The sequence below is a fragment of the Balaenoptera musculus genome, chromosome 15 (genome assembly GCF_009873245.2).
Source record: "Balaenoptera musculus isolate JJ_BM4_2016_0621 chromosome 15, mBalMus1.pri.v3, whole genome shotgun sequence".
In the NCBI taxonomy this organism is placed as follows: Eukaryota; Metazoa; Chordata; class Mammalia; order Artiodactyla; family Balaenopteridae; genus Balaenoptera; species Balaenoptera musculus.
Genome location: NC_045799.1, coordinates 46295272 through 46308562, shown reverse-complemented (window position 1 = coordinate 46308562; position 13291 = coordinate 46295272). Strand labels below are relative to the sequence as shown.

Sequence of the window (13291 nt, the reverse complement as noted above, 5' to 3'; positions counted from 1 at the left end):
TCCAAAAAGTATGCAAAAATATATTCCGAATATTTATTTTATTTTTCTAAATTTAGAGATGAAATATAAAAGCATTAGTGTTAGGTTGTCCCTTAACTTTCATTTTTTTTAAAGCTCCTCCCGTCCCTTCTTTTTAAGCACTTAGGTATTAATGATGGGAAAAGTGAGCAAGTGTCATGCCATTGATGGTTCCTCCCCAAGCTGGGCCAGCAGCCGCCTCAGCTGTAGGTGGTTGGGTCTCTCCCGCTTGTAACTCTATTTGAAAGTAGTAATTACATCAAATGTGGGAAATGGTCTATGAAAGAATCATCTGAAAATAATAGATAAAAATATAACATTGCTTATCAGAAACATTATCTGAGTAGAAACAGTGTGGTTATAAATGATGAATTAATGACACTGAATGGAAAAAAAACCCCTCAAATATGAGCACGTTTTGTTTAACCTAAAATACCTATCTTTATTTTTCCTCTTCATTCTTAACAAGGATGTACTTATTTGGCAAGAGAGTCTGTGGGTGCTAGTATGTTTTTAAGCTTCTTTGTTTTGTTACTTAGTAAAAATGTTAGAGAATTTTAAAACTCCTTTGCCATAGAAGTTTAAACCTCATTTTGAGTAACACAGAGCTGTGTTAGGACAAGTTTGCATAAAGTCCTGAGGTTTTCTGGAGAATGAATGGTCAAGTCAAAGAGTGTTGGACATTGAAAGAAAGTGGTACAAAAATTTAAATGTGCATTTTTATGTTTATCCTTTTTCATTACCCTATTAATCTTCTGCCATTTTTCTGTGAAGAGTCATAATCAGCAGTGAACCTATTTTTGGACTACAAGGTAGGAAACAGCAAAAAGAAATAGATCAAAGGTCATTTTACTGAAAACAAAAATGTTTTGAATTTACAACTGTGGGAAAAAAGTGTCAAGAAAAGATTGCAACTGGAAAGAACAGGGGACTCCACAAGGAGACCCACAAATGACGAAGCAAATGGAGGGCAAAAGGGCGACACAATGTGACGAGGCGCCTCGTGCTGCCAGCCGGCAACACAGCCCCGATCAGTCTTCCGTCTCCACTACGCAAAACCCCGAGTGAAGAATTCGCTGTTCCAGGATCCTGTGGATAAACCTTAAATCCACATTCCACCTCTGTTACTTCTGACCTGTACACCCTTGGGAAAATCCCTTTGCCTTGGTCTGCTTGTCTGTAAAAGGAGCTAAAATGAGGCCTCGCTCCCGACTGGCGCCCCACTCCTGTCCCCCCCTCCCAGCCAGAAGCACACTCCGGACTCTGCAATCTTGCAAGCACAGCCCTGGACCTGAACCCTCACTGGCTAATGCTGCTGTGTCCTTCCTCCCTTCCCAGGAGGCCTCACGGGGGACTGTCTTGGGGCTCCGAACAGTCACGCCCCAGGTCACCTGCTCATGCTGTCTGGCTGCAGACCAACCACTCTGTGCAAAGTATTCAGCAAAACCCACCACCAAACACTTGGTTGGGAAATAAAACAGCTGCTGTTCTGGTCTCACCCTCCCCGAGCTTCTGGAAGCCTGTGACCCTGCTGACCTTCAGCTCCTTGTCTGCTTTCTTCCCTTGACCTCCTAGAAATGACTCCTCTTGGTTCTTTGTCCATTTCCCTGACTTTGTTTTCCTGGTGACATGCCCTCGCTCCTTTTTCTTTAAGGAAGTTTTACCCGCAAGGTTCTGTTCTTAGGCCTAGGTTTTTAACTTGCAAAGTCCATAACATTTTCATGGATGATCTAACACTCTATACCCACATTTTTTTTTTAACTTTTAATTTCTGAGACAATTGAAGATTCACACGCACTTGTAAGAAACAATACAGAGAGAGCCCAGATATCCTTCACCCGAATGGTAACATCCTGAGTAACAATAGTACAGTATCACATTTGTCACCGAAAGAATTCATCCGTCTTCAGAGTTCACTAGTTTTAGTGTGTGTGTGTATGTGAGTCTATGCATATAGATGGCATATATCACACATACAGATGACACACCCACATGCTGACTCATATTCCAAGGCCTAGAGATGGGCTCTTGTCATTTGGGGAGAAGGTGGTTAGCGGGGTAAGCACAGCCCCGAGGTCCTGACACACCCACATGTCTACGATGGGGCCTCCGCTGGGAGCAGAGTGGCCTCACACCATCCCTTTGTGATGCCCGCCTGGTCCCGACGCTCTACCAGCTCCTCGCAAAGTCAGCCCGTCCTTCCAAGTCTGGCTTAGGTCCTTCTCCGTGGGAAGCCCCTATGGTGCTACCGGGCCACACACAAGTCCTTCTGCCTGAATCCTGTCGCCCCCCCACCCCCGCCACCATGAGATGAAAAGCTCCTTGGGGACAGAAAATGGACTGTGTTTGTGGGTTTGTGGGTCCCGTGGGTCCTCGATAATACAAAATTCAACTAAGATGGGAAAAGAAAGGGGAGGAGAACAGAAAAAGAGAGGAAACGAGGAAGGAAGGACTTGCTGTCACAGAGCACTCTAGAAACCTGGATTTCAACCACCGGATTCTTAAAAAGTAACACAGCGAGTATTAACAAATGGCCACCATCTTTCCTTTTCCTGCCAACTGGAATGACTATTCTGAAGAATCTTACCCTCTTCGACAGTAAGCAGGTTGCCCAGTTCTGCTGATGAATGAAATTGGACCGGCTCAGAATTCTTCACGTTTGCCAGTGGGAGGAAGGGGTCGTAATCCGCGGACGACAGGTCAGCCAGGGTCAGGGTGTAGCGGCTCTGCTGGGTGTACGTGCTTGAGCCGCAAACACAGCAGTGCAGAACCTGTGAGGCATGGAAGGGATTGTGTGCCAGGGATGCCCCCAACCTCCTGCCCCCTGACGACCTGTCAAACTGCAACAGCACTTAGGAGATAACTGGGACCATTATACTTTTTCTTCCTTTGATAAACAGATTTTGTCCAACTAAGGCTGTGGATATTCCTACAACAGAAACAGTTCTTTTCATAATGAAGCAGATACAGACCACGTCCCATGAACACTGGGGGATTCTGACCAAACTGCAGTTGTGTGACGATAACAGTCGGGGAAAATGCGCGCGTCGTGAACTGGGTAATCACTGCTTCTCTATAATCATAACTGTTCTGCTGTCACTCCTAAAGTCATTCATTTCTTTTAAAATGTTGAACCCCCATAAATCCTTGTCAAAAGGGCACAGATAAGTACGTGAATGCCTAAAACCTGTTTTGGTGACTCTCTGATGCTGCAGTCCACGCTCCGTGCCCCGGGGCCCGGGGGAGACTCACCCTGTAGATGTAATCCAGCAAGGGGGCCCGGGCCGCGGGCTGCTCGTCCAGGGCCGCTGTGGACACGGGGTGGAGGAGCGCGCCCGCCGGCAGCGCCATGCACCAGTCCAGGAGGCAGAGCAGCAGGGACACGAGGAACTGGAAGACGAAGCAGACCCAGAGCCTCAGGCTGCAGCCTCGCGGACTCCGCCGCAAGTGACAGCAAACAGCAGAACCTCCCCAGCATCGCAGCCATTACCCAGGGACACAGGAATGAAAGAGGAGTTTTGCAGAGAGGCTGTTAGGGCCAGTCCTGACAGGGGATGTTATAAAGGATAGCCCTGCACGTGATAGTATTTGCCATCTGTCTTATTACATTTTTAAAAAACAAACTCTAGAGATTGGGATTGACATATATACACTAATATGTATAAAATGGATAACTAGTGAGAACCTGCTGTATAAAAAAATAAATAAAATTCTAAAAAAAAAAAAAAAGTGCTATTCTCTAAAAAAACCAAAAACAAACTCTAGGGAGGACTTAGCTGATGTGCCACTTACCTTCTTATCTGTTTCCACTGAGGAATATTCTGCACTTGGTAAAAGAAAAGCAATTGTGGCCACGAGGATCTGCAGAGAAGACAAATTCCCAATCAAACAGACCCCGGTAACGGTTCTGGAAGCCGTGTGAAAGGGGGCCCAGGATGGCCTTGCCACTAAAGCCAGCCTGGTGCCAACTCCCAGAGGAAGGTGACACCAAGCGAAGAGTCACCTCAGAGATTTGTGTGACCTGAAAACCAGAAGGCGATGGCCACACCTGTTTCCACTCTGCTGGCAGTGAAATCGGGGGCCCAGAGGAAGGAGTATTTCTCTCTGTAGTCACACAATCTCCATTATCCGTTTCCACACTTCTCACAAGGAAAGCGACAAATACTTGCAAAAGTAATTATGAAGATGCTCCCATTTACTTTTCTTGTAAATTACCCCAGGTCTCCCCACACCTGCGGCTGCAGGCTAACGGCACCACTTTCATTCTCAAAGGTATTCCCGTTTAGGTGATAAATTTTACGATTGCCCTAAAACCCAACTCTACATTTTGCAGCAGCTTATATGCCTATCGCCCAAAGTTCTGTTTCACACTAGGTCCCTTGAGGTTGAAAATCGCTTGTGATTTCTGCTGTATCTCTGAGAGAACAAAGCGACCTCACGGATGAAATTTGTCTAGGGCCGAGAGAAAATAAATCATATCCCTTCCTCTGCACTGGGTGTGTACAGAACAGGGCATGTTTAAAGAAGGGCAGCTACAAAACCTGGCAGAAACAGCCAAGCCTTACCAACCACACCTACAGGGCGAGGGTACCTGCCCCTGTGCAAGCCGGCACCCTCACATGCCACTGACGTCCGGGGTGTTTTCGTGGAGAAGGTTCTTCCTGTTCCTCTTGCCCCCGCCCTCCACCAGTGACCCCACGGAGGGTATTACAGTCGTAATCTCATTACAGCCGGGTGATCACGCTATGGCACAAAGCTCGGTCCGGGCCTTCGGTCTGGGAGAGGCCCCCATACCCCACCCCCGCCCACACACACAGGGCATCACAACCAGCTGCCGACTCCTTGTTGGCACCATCCAAATTACTCTGGATGAATGAAGCCCAATCGACAAAAGGTCTCTTTGTTGTGGTCGTGTTTGCCTTTCAAACTCCCCGAGTGTAAGGCTGCCCTGGAACACTGATGGCTTCTTACGTGGTGCCTGAAATCGCAGCTGAGAAGAACCAGCGCAATTTACTCCGAAAATGGGTGACTCACACGGCAGTTTAATGGTTGGTTCTCCAACCATTATTTGAGTATCTAGAATTAATTAAATATCCAATGTAATAAAAGGGAAACGCTGATGTTTGAGCATTATGGGAAAAAGACTTACTTCTGCAATTTTCCGAGGCAGAGAGGTTTCAAACATCTGAAGCTTTTCCCAGTAGGAAGCCAGCAACTGAAGCACATCACAAGCTACCTGGGCCACGATTTTGTTAGGAAACTAGAAAAGGAAACAAAACCCCAAACGAAATAACCTCACTTCACGTGTGCAGTATTCCTAAAGAAGAACACAACAACGATTTCTTTCCAGCTCCATTTGGGGATCCATGTCCCTGTTCTGCATTAAATATATGAAAAACGTATCTTATCACCAGACAGTTTGTACGCGGTCACCGTCCTGTAACTGCCTTCTGTCTAGACTAGCTGTACTAATTTACATAACATTCTATAGAAACAAGTAGTTGTCATTTAATCATTTGGAAATTAAAACCATAAATTCAAATGCCTCATTCAGATCACACAAACGATAGTTTTGCCGACTGCAGGAAACTGAAATGTAGTACATTATTGAGTATCCCCTGTGTACTGAACCTTTTACAAGAATTGTACTCATTTTCGCCTTGATAACTCTTCATTAACAGCTCCATAAGGCAGACGTTATCTTCATTTTACACTTGGAGAAACAAGGATTGATCGAAAGCCTTTCTATCTGATGAAACTAAACTTAACCTGCACATATAACATTCTAAGAAATATAAAAAACGTGGAGCTAGGAGAACATAATTCAAAGTTATGGGATATTCAATTATTGAGTCTGTTTTCTGCGTCTGGCATGGGCTCAGGGTCCTCTAGGTGCCCCTGTTTCTTGGGAGATGGCACAGCAATGGGGCAGTTCTCGCAGGGACTGTGGGCTGGGGGTGTGTGGGAGGGATGAGGACTCCCGGTGCTCCCTCCCTGGCCAGACCTTGGGCCAAACTGCCATCCACACTCCATCATCTAGGGCAGAACGTTTTGTCACCAAATCTGTGTCCCTGTCTAGGGAGACCTCTGGACTTGCGTCTCAGCTATTTCCACCCCAGGAGCTCCAGGTTGCAGGAAGTAGATGCCAACTGACCAGAGGGCCACAAAAACAACAGAGAGAAGTCAACATTTAGCACCTCAGTGACAAATCACAGTATGAGAAGGGAAAGGTGGTCAGTTTTACTTCTACAGAACAGTTACTGACTGCTCCCCTCTTGACAGGCACAAGGAAACCTGGGGTGAGAGCATCTGCCCCAAGGGGCTCTGCACAGCCTCCTCTGGCCACCCAGATCTCCTGCCCCCTGATCCTCATGGCCTCTGTCCACTCGTCAAACACTCTGACTTATTTCTGCCCCAGGGCCTTTGCACCTGCTCCTTGCTCTGCTCGGGACACTCATTCCCCAGGTCTGCACTTGGCAGGTGCTGCCACATTTTTCAGATTACGGCTCAAGATGTCATCTTCCCCATGAGGCCACCAAGCCTGTCCAAAGGCGTGGAGCCCACCCCCTCCAGCTCTTCCGTTCCATCCTCCTCCCCTGCTGTAATTTCTGGACGGCATTAAGGGCTATCAGAGCTGATCCTCTGTGTTTGTTTGCTTGTTCTTTTGTGTGTTTATCTTCTTGCATCTTATTCTCTGTCGTATTCCTAATGCCGAGCACAGCCCCAAGGAGGTCTGAGGGGACGTCAGAATGTGGAGGGAGAGGAAGAGTAAAAGTGGGCACCGGGGGCGTTTCTGCTGCATCCCGCTGGTCGGGTCATGTGGTAGAAACATAAGGTTGGCATGGCTCTTGCATCATGGCCGGAGACAGACAAGGTGACAATGGTGAAATGAGGGACATGACAGACAAGAGGGCAGAGAGGGGTGAAGCGTGAGAGGTGGGGGCAGATGGCAGAGAGAAGCCACTGGGGCTGGGGCGGGGGGGAAGGGAGGGGGAGAGCTGCGCTGAGCCGGGAAGAACGCAGGGTCGGGCAAGGGCCAGTTTCCTTCCAGGCAGCGGGCCCAGGGCCCAGGGTGCAGGCACCAAGGCAAGAAGAGTCAAGAAGAGTCGCTATGAAGGGCTGCGAGGGCAGTGGTATTCCTGACACGTGGAGGGCTGCGGGATGTGGGGATGAAACATATCACCCACTCGCTCATCAGCACATGCCCACGGGGTACCAACAATGTGCCGGCACTGAATTAGCAGCACAGAGGACAAGACGTACAGGGTGACACAGTCCCTGCTCTGAAGGAACTGGCAGCTTGGTGCAGCAGGCAGGGGCCCACTCACGGACGTCCCTCTCTGGCAGCAGCACGGAGGGCAGATCTGCAGGTCCAGGCTCGGGCCATGGGGGTTGGGGTGGGGAGGAGGCCGAGGGAGCCAGCTGTGGGAGGGGTGGCCCCGGGCAGCAGGCGGGAGTGATTGAAGGCTGTTCAGGACACGGTGACCAGGACCATGGTGGTGAGGAAGGGAGAGTCAACCATGACTCCTAAGATGGGCAAGGGAAGGAGGACAGTGGGGCTGAGGGCAGGAACGCAGGGCCCGAGCCTGAGCCGATGCTGCCACTCGCCCATGAGGACGCCGGAGTCTGTAAGTCTGGCTCTGGCTTAGCAGAGCCCCACCCCGCTGCCCACGAGGTCCCATCCGCAACAAACGAGTAGCCGAGTGGACTTCCCCAGTGGCTGCACAGCACTTTGTTCCCATCGCTGTCGTGGCCAGAGGCTGGTTTTTATCGACACCCCCTGGCGGGCGCTTCCCTAGCTTTGCTGCCCATGCCCTTCCCATGGCCGAGGGGACACCTACGTCAACCTCGCCAAGTGCTCCTGGAGGGCACGGTTCCAGCAGAGCAGAGCCCGGAGATGGAGCCACGCAAAGCCCACAGGCAGAACTCGTGCCCCCTGCTGCCGACAGGGCAGGTAGGGCCGGGCCTCCTCCTCCCCCTCCTCTTCCCTCCTCCTCCTCCCCTTCTCCCCCTCCTCCTCTCTCCCTCCTTCTCCCCCTCCCCTCCCCCTCCCCCTCTTCCCCCCCTCCTCCTCCCCCCACCCCCGTTCCTTCTCCTCCCCCTCTCCCTCCTCCTCCCCTCGCTCCTTCTCCCCCTCCTCCCCCCTCCACCCCCGCCTCTTCCCCTCTCCTCCACCCCTGCCCCCCCCCGACCTCCCCCCCCCCCTCTCCCCTCCCCCCCCCCTCCCCCTCCTCCCCCCCCTCCTCCTCCCCCCACCCCCGTTCCTCCTCCTCCCCCTCTCCCTCCTCCGCCCCTCCCTCCTCCCCCTCCTCTTCCCGCCTCCTCCTCCCCTCCTCCCCCTCCTCCCCTCCCCCTCCTCCTCCCCTCCCCTCCCTCTCCCCCTCTTCCCCCCCCTCCTCCTCCCCCCACCCCCGTTCCTTCTCCTCCCCCTCTCCCTCCTCCTCCCCTCGCTCCTTCTCCCCCTCCTTCCTCCCCTCCCCTCCCCCCTTCCCCCCCTTCTCTTCCCCTTCCTCCTCCTCCTCCTCCTCCTCCTCCTCTCCCCTGCGCCCTCCTCCCCCTGGTAGAGCCCCAAGCCCCCTAAGGCCCTCTGCCCAGAGTGGCTGCTCACTGTCTCCCGTGCTCCTCGCGGCTGCTCTTTCCTCTCTGGCCCTCGGTTCTCTTATACTGATGTGCTCCCCCTCCCAACCAGCAGAGCGACACAGGCACTGAAAGGTGGGGAGCTGCCCCAGGGACCGGGACTTCTGCCCAGGAGTTCTCCTCTGCTATTTATGATGTTTAAAGGGAGGCCAATCTGGCTGATCCTGGCCCTCTGATTTCTCAGCAGTTCAAGCTGGAGCAAGTTCCTTGGCCTTCCCCTTAGTCGCCTTCTCTTTTATTTCTAGAATGGGGGAAGCAGCAGCGTCCACAGGGGTGGCGGGATTCCATGGCTCAGTCCGCGCACTGTGCTGGGACGCCCCTGACAGGGCAAGGGCTCGACACGGCAGGTACGTTCTCTTCTGCTGCCTTAATGTTTCTGCTCATAATTATAGAAAAATTAAAGAACTTTTTGAAAATTTACAGAAATACTAAGAAGAATCTGGCCCAGCATGAGGTGAGCAGGCAGCACATGGCAGCTCTTCTTACTAACAAAGCAAAGGAAGAAAGACATCCTCGAAGTGCCCAAGGCCCCACTGACGTGAAGCACTCAGGCTGTTGCCCAGGAGCTGTCTGGTCTCTCTTGGTCCTGCCGAGGAGGCCAGGGCATGAAACCCCACTTTCTTGTCACTCCAACCCACAGGTGACAGGCGTCCTGCTTGCCCCAGGGGGCTGCCCAGCGACCAGAGGAACCCACTGGGCCACTGGGCTGGTCCACGAAGCTCAGGCTACAGAAAGCCAGGCTGCAGCCGCCAGGGGTAAGCAGCCATTGGTGGCTTTGCCAGGACCCCTCACAGAACGTTCAACGTGGCTCTGCGAGAAAAGATTTCTGAATCAAAACTTCTCTGTAACGTAGGGGGAAGTAGAAATGGGGCTAAGTCAAACTAAAACGGGTTGAATACCTGGGAAACAGCTTAATGTCAAATACACATGACGAACTGGCAATACCTTCAAAGTGACGCCTATCACGTTGACGGCCTCTCTCAGCTGAGGATGGTTCGTGCCCTGTGCAAGCTCTTCACAGATCCAGACCCCAAGGGAGCAAATGGCAATGCACCTTTTGAAAAAGAAGGAGACAAGGAGGAAAACGCTCACGAAGAGATGCATTTTCTTGGTATTTTCAAATGACAAAATATTTTAAGCCTTGTTTACGAAGTACAAAAGTTACAGATACATTAACAAAATGTCTTCTTGAGAAAAAAGATAAGGTACCCTCAAAAGACCAGTTTTCAGGACAAATAGAAATATTCATAATGGTTAGTAATTAAATAGTTAATGAAATAAATGGTATACTTTCTGTTAATTGTCACAGCACATGTATCACTTATTTTTGCTGAAACTAATTTTTTTATTACAATTTATTGCTTCAGGATATTTTTGAGGAAGAATCAAAAACATGAATCTAACAAGATTGTTGGAAATTGAGTTTGTAATTGTTTTCCTTACAATAAAATACACAACACTTACCAAAAACAGAGGACAAACCCTATATTTTATCGTAAAGAATACCTGAGTACAACTTTCAAAATAAGTTTCACTGTTACTTCTTTTAAATAATGTGTTAAGACAAAATATTCTTTAAGTTGCATACTCCTTTAAAAATTACCTTTCTCAATTATAAATCAAGATTGGATGGTAATTCTCTTTGGAACTGATACACTCTACTTCCTATCTTTTGCAATGATCAAAAAGTCACATTCTTCTGAATGTTTCCTGAATGCATGTATATGAAATTTAAATGCTTGCCCCCCAACCTGCTCACTTTCTGAACAAAAAGGGGCTTCAAACCACTACTTGGAACCAGATGCTTGCTGTAATATGTAATATGCTGTTCTCTGTAGCAGGAGGTCACATCCAGGGCCAGTCAAACCGGACACACACTGAACGTCCCTTTGCCATCAGTATAATTCAGCAATTAAAATCAAGCTATTTTGAGGTTTTAAAACCACCATACTTCACTGGATTCTCACCTCTTTCGATCAGAATGGACTAAGTGCTTCAGAACCAGTTAATTAAAACCCCTTTGGCGACCATGTCACCTTCTACCAAAACTCCCTCGGTAACGGTTGTGCTTTTACCTCGGTTACAAGGTGTGTGCCGGGCCTTTCTTGTTTCTCCGGCCCCAGCATTAGACGGAGCTCCACACCTTCCTGACTGTCTAGAATTGTCTACATGTCTCTCTTCTCTTGCCCAATTCCTAGAAATTGCCCTTTGCATCTTAGTCCATAGTTATTCCCATGAACTCTATATTCTTTCCCAAAGCCTCTTTATCTTCCCTCAGCTGAACTCAGACTGATTGTTTGACTCATGAAAACTATACCACTTGGAATTATGCCCCAAATCATACTGTTACCATTTTAAGAGAGGCTCTTCCTTTGAGTGCATGTGTGTATATATATGTGTGTGTATTCTTTTTTTTTACGACCCATTAACCTATTTGTTAAGTGTAATTTGTTAAGAGCAAAGAGCTCTCGTTTCTAGGAACACCTGCATTTCTCTGTAACTATTAGTCTTGCACTATGGAGAATACTGTGACCTGTGAAATGGTTTTATAACCTAAGCTACTCTCACCTGCCTTGAGTTTTAAGCCACACTTGCTTGCTTATAACAGCTCTTGCTGCTATTTTCTCTCTTTGAAATTCATCATTTAACATCCCCATTTAGCATCTTCCTATTCTTACACTCCCAGTGACTCCTCATGTTCTCTATATCCCCAGGATGTCCTTTGTGATTGTGAATGAGTTTTATCTATCAAGACACTTTTTAAAGCTAATGGCAGTATTACCTTACTCTCAGTCTGTATTCCAATACACTCTCTTAATACTGTTTGCTACCATGCCATCTCATACCACTCCAATTTATATAACAAAAACTTCTTGTTTTTTCTTAATTTTTCTGAATTACTATCACCCACAATTATAACTATATTCTCTCTCAATTCTCCTCCATTTATTTGAAATCTTGATCATATTTCAGTCTGCTTGCTTATCTACACTCATATGACCTTAATTTCATTGCCTAACTCCTTTTACACACAACTAAGAAAGACTGACCATATTATACATATTTCTATTCCACTTTTAACTCCACAGGAATTTGGCTTTCTACACTAAAGGAAAAGAGGGAAGAAAGGTACTGCCAAGACTTGTTGAAGGTCTGAATGTAGCAGGTGCAGGTAAAGGAGAAATCAAGGATTTCCTCAAGTTTCTGAATTGACAGTCTGGGCAGATGATGGTGACAAGTAGTGAGACGATGTCTGAGGACAGTTAGGCTCTGGGGCAGACAGCAGACTCAAGGCTTCAGTTATGGTTGTGTTAAGTTTACATGTGTTAAGACACCCAAGTTGAGATATCAAGTAGGCAGTTTAATATATAAGCCTGAATATTTAAGGGGTTGACAGAAGGGGCCAGGAAAATAAATTCAGTATCATCAGCAAGCAGATGGTGTTGAAAGTCTGGTGAAATGAATAAGAGCACCTAGGAATGTCATGGAGAGGGAAGACAACCAGCCCTAAACCCTAAGTCACTCTAACCCCCAGAGGTTGGTAGAGAAGGCAGACAGGAGAGGAACAGCTACAGTGACAGAAGAGCAAAATCAGAAGATTACGTTCTAAGGAGCTGGCATCATTCAGGAGGAGGATAAAGACAGACTAAGAACTAGTAAGATAAGTATGCATATTAAAATTTCTAAGGCAGCCTCTAAAAGAACTGAAAGTCTATGACTTCTAAAACAATAGAGGTAATAAATGGAATGTGAAAAAAACACAATCACTCCAAAAAAAAGGAAGGAAGGAAGGAAGAAAAGGTGAGTGAAAAAAAAATGAAGGTAAAAAAACAGGAGAAAATGAAAGAAATATTGAAAAAGACAAATAGCAAAGTATAAAATAAGATGAAAGAATTACATCCAAATATATCAGTAACTACAGTAAATGTAAATGAACTAAAGCTTCAGTTAAAAGCTAAAGATCAGACAGGATAAACACATAAAATCAAGTATGTACAGTTTTTGCAAAGACATTTAAAAGAGAAGAATATAGAAAGGTTAAATTTAAAAGAAAATATTATTTTAATATATAGCTGAATCAATATCAGACAACTGGTCTTTAAGATAAAAAAATCACCCTTAAAGATAAAGAGATCACTACATAAATATAAAAGATTTGATTAACTACAGAGATAGGATAATTTTACACTTCTGTGCAGCTAACAACATAGCTTCAAAATATATAAAACAAAAATTGACAGAAATACAAAGAGAAATATATATAAATGCACCATAAAATCGGGAGATTTTTAACATATCTTTCTCAGTAAATGATCTAGATGATGAAAAAAATAGAAAGAATATGTAATATTTGAAACACATGATTAAAAAAATTAATCTAATGGACACATCTAGAACACTACACCCAACAACTGAAGAACAGTATATACATTCTTTCAAGCATATATGGGACATTTGCAAAAACTGACTACATATTGGACCATAAAGCAAATCTCAACAATTCCAAAGATCAACAACATTTTTGATCCACGATGCAATTAACTAAGACATCAGCAGCGTAAAGATAAATAGAAATAACCATATTTTTGGAAATTAAGAAATATATTGCTCAATAAATCATGACTCAATGAAGGAA

General features: G+C 46.9%; 1 protein-coding gene across 2 annotated transcripts in view; it reads right to left on the bottom strand.

The window, feature by feature from the left end:
* Positions 1-13291, bottom strand: part of RALGAPA2 (Ral GTPase activating protein catalytic subunit alpha 2) — a 282520-nt gene that overhangs the window by 112408 nt on the left and 156821 nt on the right. For both annotated transcript variants that reach the window (XM_036825221.1, XM_036825222.1), the window contains 5 exons: positions 9601-9709; positions 5168-5278; positions 3811-3879; positions 3271-3408; positions 2606-2789 (listed from right to left, as the gene is read on the bottom strand). In XM_036825221.1, coding sequence (XP_036681116.1) covers positions 2606-2789; positions 3271-3408; positions 3811-3879; positions 5168-5278; positions 9601-9709 — 611 coding nt within the window. The remainder of the gene's footprint in view (positions 1-2605; positions 2790-3270; positions 3409-3810; positions 3880-5167; positions 5279-9600; positions 9710-13291) is intronic.